Below are 10317 nucleotides of genomic sequence, written 5' to 3' on the forward strand. Positions count from 1 at the left end.
ATTGGACGCCGATCGTATCAGAGCTTAGCTTAGACCATTCTTTTTAATGGTCTAAGGTATCCTTATGTTTCCATATCTTTTACTTTTGTCAAATACCTAAAAAAAAGTTAATACTGTGCTACTTGGATAATCTGTGCAAAGCCAAAGAGAAGAGAAAAAATAAGGTTAAAGTATTTGACCACAGATTAATACTACTTAAATTTGACGTTTGTGAAGTGAAGAAAGAATCGTTGAGTTCTTGTTTGATGTTTCTCGTTAGGAAATCTAATAATTTTTCAGAAATATCAAGAGAATTAGGATAGGTAACTTCTAGTTAACGGCTTAGAATTACCTTGTCTTATACGTCCCCATATACATGTATATTACATTGGAAAAAAACAGTGTTGTTTGAACTGTAATACTTTACAAATTAAGGTTATTGTATTCAGCAAATGTACTAAGTAAACAACAATTTTGCTGATTCCTCGCAAAGTTTTCTAAAAATGGGAGTACCGAAGTTCTTTAGGTACACAAGTGAAAGGTATCCTTGCCTTAACGAACTGGTGAAGCAGTATCAGGTATGTTGTCTCCTAACTTTCTAAGCTCTGCATTGTAGTCATTTGGCAACAATCTATAGTTAGTATCTCAATGAAAGTGTAGCTTTGTATTTTGGGTTCGTTGCCTCTAAGCGAAGCCCCATGTTCTAAAAGCTAATACTGGCACAAACATGATCAAGTTGCCAAGATAATCCACCTAAAGCTTCTAACCCCTCTCATTCTGAGAGGAGACTCGAGCTCAGCAGTGAGCCGTATATGGGTTGATAACGACAATACTGTTGCCATTAGACCTGATATAGTGCTAGTAGATTGTTGAAAGATCAGTAATTGTCAATATGACTGTTCCTCATGATGATAAACTGGTTAAAGCTGAACCAACCTTTACCTTGATTGATTCAGCTTTAACCAAGCCTGCTTCCTTATGAGAGAAAAGTTTCATTATAATAATGTCAAACTCTCTGTGCAATGCACAAAAAATAAATTTAAAATGAGGGAAACTGCCTAGCGATTTAGCTAGGCATTTTAAATGTTGTTCCTAAATTAATGACAATAAATTTGATTAATAAGAATACAATAAGGAACTTAAGCTAACTTATCCTAATAACTATACAAATCATGCCCACGTGGAATGGTGGTAAGAATACTGGCTGCATTTCCGCGCTGGACAGCCAGGCTGATCCTTTGCGCAAAAAATGAAATAACAATTAGATATGCTTAATATCATTAATAAAATTTTAAATAAAAACAATACAAATATGACATGTATTTTCTTCATTCATTTTTAACTAGTTTGTTTATAAGCATATCACTGTCTATAGTGTAGATAAAACTGAAACACTTGTTATGTTCTCACTTGCAGATACCAGATTTTGACAACATGTATTTAGACATGAATGGTATAATTCACAACTGTTCACACCCTGACGACTCCAATCCACACTTCCGCATCACAGAGGAGAAAATATTCAAGGACATTTTCCACTATATCAGTATACTGTTTCAAATCATTAAGCCTAAGAAATTGTTCTTCATGGCTATTGACGGTGTAGCACCACGGGCTAAGATGAACCAGCAGAGAGGGAGGAGGTAAATATTTATTTTTACACTTTATAAAATATTCATTTTGTTGAAAACATTGCAGTACAGTTTTGAGATAATAAATCTCAAGACAGTACTGAAATTGCAGAAAATAGAAAATAAATTTATAAATCAATATAGATTTATTTGTCTATTTTCTGAGTTAGTCAACTTTTGTAAAGTATTGTTTGCCCAATATTTTAAACATTGACAAACCTTCATGACAAAATATATTGTGGTATAGTCCACTATTTTATTACTAGGATGTTTGGAATGCTGAAGGTTTTTTATTAACTTGTAGGTTCAGATCTGCAAGAGAAGCTGAGGATTTGGAAGAAAAAGCTAAAGCTAAAGGTAAATAAGCTAAACTAAATTCAACAAGAAGGAATAATATTTATTTTATAAAATGGTATCTATAATATAAAAATGAATCGCAAAATGCGTTGGTAAGCACATAACTCAACAACGCCTGGACCAATTTGGCCAATTCTTTTTTTAAATGTTAGTTGAAGTTCTAGGATGGTTTTTATGGTGAGAAAGATTCGAATAATTGCCGGAATAACCATAAAAAATAGCCCTTTTCTTTTTCCCATACAAATGTTTTCTAACTAAAACATGGTAAATTTGAACTTTATTGTTATGGTATAAAGTTCATATTAATAATTATTATAAACGGGGTAGGGGTAGGGTAGGGGTGGGGCATAGTAGGGTAGGGTAGGGGTAGTTGAAAGTTTAAATCGAGTTTCACGCAGACGAAGTCGCGGGCGTCCGCTAGTTTTATATAATAATATAATGGTCAGGTAGGCAAAGTGGGAATTTCTAAGATACATAGAATAAATACCTCTCTAAATATACATTCAAGAATATTAAAACCCATATATTTTTTTTGATTTGATTGCTTTATTCCGTATTTCATAATCTTATTTAAAATAAATCTAGTTTCAAGATATCATTTAAAAAATTTCAAATACTGTATTGCCAAAACATAAAATAAACTCTTCTTGTTGATGCCATATATATGCCATGTTTATTTAGAAATGTGTTTAAATAACACTTGGTGTCATTTAGTACATTTGTGGTATTGTAAGACAGAAATAGTATTATTGTTGATTAGACACAAACACACAATTAGCATTTGAATTTAAATCAGTTTCACAAGTTAAAAAATTCATTGAATCTGTCAACTGCCAGGAGCTCACAGACAGGGCGACATGCAATTGCACAGATTCAAAAAATTGGGTGTGTGTGAGACTTGAAGTGTTTATTTTGGTATAAAAGGTTTGGCCACCCTTTGCGTAGCATGCTAAAGTATTACTCTGGCACTATAGCAGTCTGACACCAAACATCTAAATTGAATCAAAAAAGTATAATCTATACTTCTATACTAATATTATAAAGAGGTAAAGTTTGTAAGTTTGTAACTTTGTCACATTTTTTAAATGGGGTAATCTTCGGAACTACTGGTCCGATTTTAAAAATTCTTTCACCAGTAGAATGCTACATTATTGGGGAGTGCTATAGGCTATATTTTATATTGGCATCATATATATTAGCCGAGTTATCACAGTTTTTGTCATACAGGTCGGACTGAAAATCCTCTTAAACAGACTTATTCGCATGCGCTGCCTTAACTATTGTGTAAAATTGAAATTAATGTATGGAGACTTTATGTATCTTTAAAAGTTCTACAAAAAAGTCTGCGACACCATATATCTATCTTCTATATATTAGCAGATATAGTACCTTTTGTGTTTTAAAAATTATTAATTTTATATACTTAGGTTTACGTCATTATTTATACAACTAAACTTTAATCCTTATTAAGATAAATTATTTAATAATCACAAAGATATTATGGAGATAAGATTTGCCCTTTACAGTATGTTAATTACTTAAATAGTTTCGGAGATAATACAAAATTTCTATAAGACGCAGAAATTCCGCTATATGACGCCTAGATAGGGGTAGGAAAGGGATAGGGTACGGGGAGGGTAGGGGTAGGAAAGGGATAGGGTACGGGGAGGGTAGGGGTAGTAGTGAAGTTGACATCGAAATTTACGCGGACAAAGTCGCGGTCGTCCGCTAGTATTTCTATATTAAAATTAATAAAATGAGTGTCAGTGACTGACATGAGCATAATTCTGTGTACAGGTGAAGTGTTACCGACAGAGAAGAGGTTTGACAGCAATTGCATCACCCCAGGAACCGTGTTCATGGCGCGTCTGCATGAACAACTCAGATATTTTGTCAAGTCCAAAATATCTACTGATCCTTTATGGTCCAAGGTTAAAGTTATACTTTCTGGACACGAGGTGAGTTGTTTTGTCTAGATGTTTCAGACTCATTATATATACGAGCTGGTGACGGAATGGTACCCTAGAGATGACGACCAGAAGGAATCGGGGCAAACAGGTCCTTAGATGGGAGGATGACTTTAAAAAGCTCACAGCAGGTCCAAAATGGAGAAGGGTCGCATTAGAGACAGAGCAGTGGAAGTCGCTGGAGGAGGCCTATGCCGAAAGGCACACTATGCTAAGAGAAATTCTTTAAAAAAAATATAATATTGTAATTTCTTAACACAGAATAAAGGGCTTATTATTATTATTATTATATATACGAGCTGTGATAGCCCAGTGGATATGACCTCTGCCTCTGATTCCGGAGGGTGTGGGTTCGAATCCGGTAAGGGCCATGCACCTCCAACTTTTAAGTTATGTACATTTTAAGAAATTAAATGTCAATTGTCTCAAACGGTGAAGGAAAAACATTGTGAGGATACCTGCATAACAGAGAATTTTCTTAATTCTCTGCGTTATTAAGTGAGCTAAAACACTCATAAAAGCTAAAACAGTCATAATAATTTCATACAGAAACAATGTTAAACTGTTGCGTCAGTAGGCTTGAGATACTTTATCATACCTCGACACAAGGGAAATACAAATGTAGACCAATATCGGCAGTATTGAAAATATCACTCTAACTTTTGTTTTCTGTTTTTTTATTTTCTTGATAACATAATTATGGACTGCACTACCAGACCCCCGGCGAGGGCGAGCACAAGATCATGGACTACATCCGCTGGGCGCGCTCGCAGCCCGGCTACGAGCCCGACACGCGCCACTGCCTGTACGGGCTGGACGCCGACCTCATCATGCTGGGCATGTGCACGCACGAGCCGCACTTCGCGCTGCTCAGAGAGGAGGTGAGTGAGTCCTCCCCGCGCGGTGCAGGGGCCGGAGGATGCCTACTGTGTGGACTGCACTTACAATATCATGGACTACATCCGCTGGGCGCGCTCGCAGCTCGGCTACGAGCCCGACACGCCACTGAATCTGTTTTCGCCATTCATGTAAATCTGTTTTCGCCCAGATATCAAGTTTAAACGAAATCGATGCAGGAATTCAAACAAAATGGCGGCCTTAATTTAATTTTTACTTCAGAATCTGTTTTCGCCATTCATGCAATGCCCAAATATCAATTTTGCACGAAATCGGTGAACCAATTCGAAAAATCAGAGATTGTACTTGCTTGCTTTCTATTACCATGGTGTGTACACCGACACTATAAATTACGAGCGATTATTTTTGGGCAGCGCGGAGCAAAGTGACGTGACCCCTCTCGGAATGTAAAATTTGTGGCCAAAATTTTGACAAATTAAACGAACTCATTTCTAGTTCATATCTTTAGGATCATATAATTTAGCTAAATGAAATGAAAATTAACTGATATTCATAAAACAGAACCGAATCCTGTCACGCTTTTCATGGATTTTGCTAAAGTTCAATGCTGGTTTTTAGAAAAAATAACAAGTAATTTTAAATACATTTATTTTAGTTTGATTGAGCTCGATTTTATTGTACTCAAACTATTAAAACTACTGTTTTCATCTAATTTGTACGGAGCCGCCTTAATCCCTAAAGAAAGTGACTGTTGACTTATTTTATGTTGCTTCTTATTAGATTGTTTCATAAATAAGTTTTGGTTGGTGGTTTGGGTATGTTAGTCTGGTATTTAGTGACAGTCACTTATTTACTTTGTATAATATAAAGTATAGTAAGTTGTGGGTGGGTAAGGCCAAAATAATGTATGTGAATTAACTTATCAGATTGTCATCTTACATACGTAAATAGCAAAGCTATTTGTTCAATATAGCTTTCTTTTAAATAAATTACGTCCAAATTTTTTCATATATTTGGGAATAACCATCTAGTTACTAACAGATGCATTCTATTACTTTCTACAGACAACTTGTTTACTGACTACCTTCTTCACCAAGGGTGGCCATAACACTTTTTCACCTTGTTTGTATTCCTTGAGCCATGCCAAATTGCCTACCTGCTATACCTAAAATAAAATAATTTCTACAGGTAAAATTCGGCAAAACAACCCAACGAGCGACAAGTCCCGAAGAAACCAACTTCTACCTTCTCCACCTATCTCTTATGAGGGCATATTTAGAGCAAGAATTCATATCTATAAAGAATAAGTTGCCTTTCCCCTATGATATTGAGAAGATTGTGGATGATTGGGTTCTGATGGGGTTCCTGGTAGGCAACGACTTCATCCCCCATCTGCCCAACATGCATATCAACAACGATGCTCTGCCGTTATTGTACAAGACTTATATGAATGTGCTGCCTACTTTAGATGGTAAGTGACTCACTTTAAGTAAAGTTGTTTTGGATAAGAATAGTAATTTTCAATTCATAATAATTCATGCCAATGCGATTCTTTTAAGGCTTCTCAAACTGTACTACATTTGGATCCCTTGTTCCCTCAAACTGTGATTTTAAGTTTACCACTTCAATTATAACCAATTAATAATCACGAACTACAATGGTGTTATAAAATAAATCTAATTTTTCATTTGCTTATATGTGTATTGATGATTAAAACATAATTCAAAAATGTGTTCAGGTTACATAAACGAGTCGGGCGACCTGAACCTGGTGCGATTCGAGATATTCATGCAGGAGCTGGCCAAGATAGACAAGGAGAAGTTCCAGGACACGTACGCCGACCTCAAGTACTTCGAGGGCAAGACTGGCCGCCGGCCCAATGCTATGGAGAGGAAAGAGGTGCGTTATGTCTTTAACAATAGGGTAGTTGACTCATACAAAATTTAATATATAAACAAAATTGATTTCGTATATTACAACATTAATAAAAGTTAAGAATTTCTTATAAAACTTTATTTAGAAATCGTGTATTTCATAGTTTTTTATAGTCGGATACGATCTTTATGACTTATCCGAACATCTTGCATTAAACTGCGCAATACAAAATTTTAGGTATCCCTGGTATCGCCATTGGCGTGGCGCCAGGGTATCCCACTCACCCAAATTGATCTTGATTGTTGTATGAGATGCGCGCACCTTATTTCGGAGACATAACGATTGCATCCGACTATATATTATTACATAGTTAATTGTCTTTGAAAAATGGAACGACGAAGATATAGTAATTATAGCTAGTGTACAATACATACATACTAATATTAAAAATAAGAAAGTATGTATGTTACTTTTTCATGGCTGGACCGATTATTATAACAAATTTTGGTAATAATTATGATGTTTAGTATTAATGGGATCTTAAACCAGAATATAGGTTACTTGTAGTGGCGTCTGCAGGCTTGTGGCGGTGGTCTCGGGTCAATGATTAGTTGTATGGGTTGGATGAAATCTTCAAAAAAGGCAAAGGCTATTTGTTGTGATAGTTAACATCCACCCTCTTTTTGTTTAAAAAATGCAGTATGACGTAACATGTCTATCTTTCGCAGTACAAGCCCAACAACGACGACACGTTCAACATCAACATCGAGGACATCAAGGCCAACAAGCCGGACGACGAGCTGCAGGCTCTCATCAACGCCACGCAGGAAATGGTACGTTATATATTACCTTCAGCGTTACAGGTCGCCCTAGTCCGACGTGGTACATAGCAATCCTAATTTCTTAATATTATGTTATATTAAGTAATGTAAGAATACTAAATTTTTAAAGATAATTAAATATTATTGTTATATTTTACATGGTATCTTAATTATTATTTGAATTTATTTAAAAATACATAATACATTTATATATTTACCAGTAGTACCAGTAGTTTACCAGTATAGTTTGATACCATTTGTATCAAACTGTGACTTATATAAATATAAATGCGTGAATTGATTGATATGTTTCTTGTTACAGTATATGGACGATGTGGACAATGACGACGAATATGATGAGACGAGTGATGGTAAAATATTATTTCACTATTTAATGCAGTGTGTATATGCTATATCATCTATATTCTACAGGTACTAATATCATAAAGAGGAAAAATATGATTGTCTGTTTGTATTAAATATACCCTGAAATTACTGGACCAATTTGAAAAATTCTTTCACCAATGGAAAGTTTTATTATCACAGAGTAACATGGGCTATATTGTATCTTCATTTACTCACGAGTATCGGATCTACGCAGATGGAACGTGCGAGGTTGTACTAGTTTAACATGAAAGAAAATAACGCTCAAATAACGTTTGAAATATGAAACTTTGAATTTATGGTAAACAAGTGAAAGTTCTCGAGATATCATCAAAATAATAATGATCATAAAAAACGATCTAGCCATTCTTAAATTGTATTTATAGTGTGAACTACCAAATTTATTTGTATTTCAGAGGAGGCTACTATGGAAATGGAGTTCCTGTTGCACAAAAAGGACTACTACATGAACAAATTAGATTACTCTAAAGTTACGGAGTAAGTTCTTTTTCTTTTGACCTGTTCACCCTAATAGAAATCTCACAGAAACCCCCTGGAGGTAGTAAGACCCCAATAAGGCTTGGGTGGGTTTGGGTTACTGTTCGTCTGTTTGATTGTATGATCACTATCTGATGTAAAAGCTTACCACCCTCCTCATGCAGCAGCAAGTGACACCAACTTCCGTACTCGAGGCTACTTCAGTTTCTTAGAAGAAAGTAAAGCTCAATAATTCGTACCTGACCCAGTACGCCTAACGCACGACCAAATGACGAAGAGAAATGACAAAAATCAACTAATATCTGCGTTGTGTTAGGGCGTAAGAGATGGGAAGGGGACTGCTCCCCCGCCGTTGGGCGACATTTGTCTATTTCTTTTCACGAGAAATAGACAAATTTCTTTCTTCGATGGCCGCACGCTAGGCGTCCCGTAGACTTCCGTTCCTGGTGACCGCGACCTGCGACCGCGCGACCCATTGTTTATATGGTCAAAAGCGGTCGCACGTCGCGGTCTCGGGCTCTGTTTAGTGCTCCATATAAATTCATACTAAGCAGTGAGTGGGTCGCGCGATCGCAGGTCGCGGTCGGCGTCGCGGTCGCCAAGAACGGAAGACTACCTTTAAGGTCTTGAACTCTTCATAAGTTAAAGTCATATCATATATACCAAAAAGCGAAAATCTAGAATCTCTTATAGGGTAAATATGTCTGTATGTCTGTCCGTCTGCACAGCGAGGTGCTGGCCGACCAGGCGGAGGGCTACGTACGCGCCGTGCAGTGGAACCTGTACTACTACTACAAGGGCTGCCCCTCCTGGTGCTGGTACTACCCGCACCACTACGCGCCCTACATCTCCGACATCAGGGGCTTCAAGGACCTCAAGTTCGACTTCGAGCTGGGGGAACCGTTTAAGCCATTCGAGCAGGTGTGTTGTGTTCAAATGCTCATATCGCTGCTAACTTTTCCGACAATTATCGTTATACTTAGATCAATTTACTCTAAACTTTTGTAAATCTTAACCTTTAAGTACCGACGTGCGGGCTGACATGTCCTGGCAGGTACTTGAACTGTTAGTGTATCCCTTTCCCCGCACAATACCGATCCCCGCTTTTTAGTAGTTGCAAAATCAGTGCCCACGTTGATATCTAAACCGGCCAGTGTTGTTATCGTGCACATATTTTGTGAGTAATTACGCTTTGAAATTCCGACACGGCCTCTCAGGTCTCACGTCGGTACTAGCGTTAGAAAAAATGCACGTCGGTACTATCTATTAAGTTTATCGGTGAAATCGTTTCCGTAGTTTTCGAGTTTATCGCGAACAGACAAACAGACGCGTCGCGACTTTGTGTTGTATATATAGATTGATGGACTAGTCAGGTGGCCCTGTAATCTTCAAACTCCTTTATTTTTCTTTCGAGCTATGTTCCCTTCCATGTTCATTTGTCCCCAGCTGCTAGCGGTACTGCCGGCGGCCAGCAAGCACCTGCTGCCGACGCCCTTCCACGACCTGATGACGGACGAGGACTCGCCCATCGTGCACTACTACCCGCTGCACTTCGAGACCGACCTCAACGGCAAGAAGAACGACTGGGAGGCCGTGGTGCTCATACCTTTCATTGACGAGGTGAGAGATCTCACAGCGACCGCTGTCGGAGACGGACGAGGACTCCCCATCGTGCACTACTACCCGCTGCACTTCGAGACCGACCTCAACGGCAAGAAGAACGACTGGGAGGCCGTGGTGCTCATACCTTTCATTGACGAGGTGAGAGATCTCACAGCGACCGCTGTCGGAGACGGACGAGGACTCCCCATCGTGCACTACTACCCGCTGCACTTCGAGACCGACCTCAACGGCAAGAAGAACGACTGGGAGGCCGTGGTGCTCATACCTTTCATTGACGAGGTGAGAGATCTCACAGCGACCGCTGTCAGAGACGGACGAGGACTC

General features: G+C 38.0%; 1 protein-coding gene across 1 annotated transcript in view; it reads left to right on the forward strand.

Annotated features, from left to right (window-relative positions):
• The first annotated feature begins 196 nt into the window (after positions 1-196).
• The window catches only part of LOC112045057 (5'-3' exoribonuclease 1), a 30708-nt gene continuing 20587 nt past the window's right edge, over positions 197-10317 (forward strand). The window contains exons 1-12 of the mRNA XM_052882386.1: positions 197-557; positions 1396-1622; positions 1915-1967; positions 3765-3925; positions 4651-4815; positions 5981-6263; positions 6531-6691; positions 7396-7500; positions 7811-7859; positions 8289-8370; positions 9099-9291; positions 9817-10272. Coding sequence (XP_052738346.1) covers positions 483-557; positions 1396-1622; positions 1915-1967; positions 3765-3925; positions 4651-4815; positions 5981-6263; positions 6531-6691; positions 7396-7500; positions 7811-7859; positions 8289-8370; positions 9099-9291; positions 9817-10272 — 2010 coding nt within the window. The 5' untranslated portion in view covers positions 197-482. The remainder of the gene's footprint in view (positions 558-1395; positions 1623-1914; positions 1968-3764; positions 3926-4650; positions 4816-5980; positions 6264-6530; positions 6692-7395; positions 7501-7810; positions 7860-8288; positions 8371-9098; positions 9292-9816; positions 10273-10317) is intronic.

The sequence above is a fragment of the Bicyclus anynana genome, chromosome 7 (genome assembly GCF_947172395.1).
Source record: "Bicyclus anynana chromosome 7, ilBicAnyn1.1, whole genome shotgun sequence".
Classification (NCBI taxonomy): domain Eukaryota; kingdom Metazoa; phylum Arthropoda; class Insecta; order Lepidoptera; family Nymphalidae; genus Bicyclus; species Bicyclus anynana.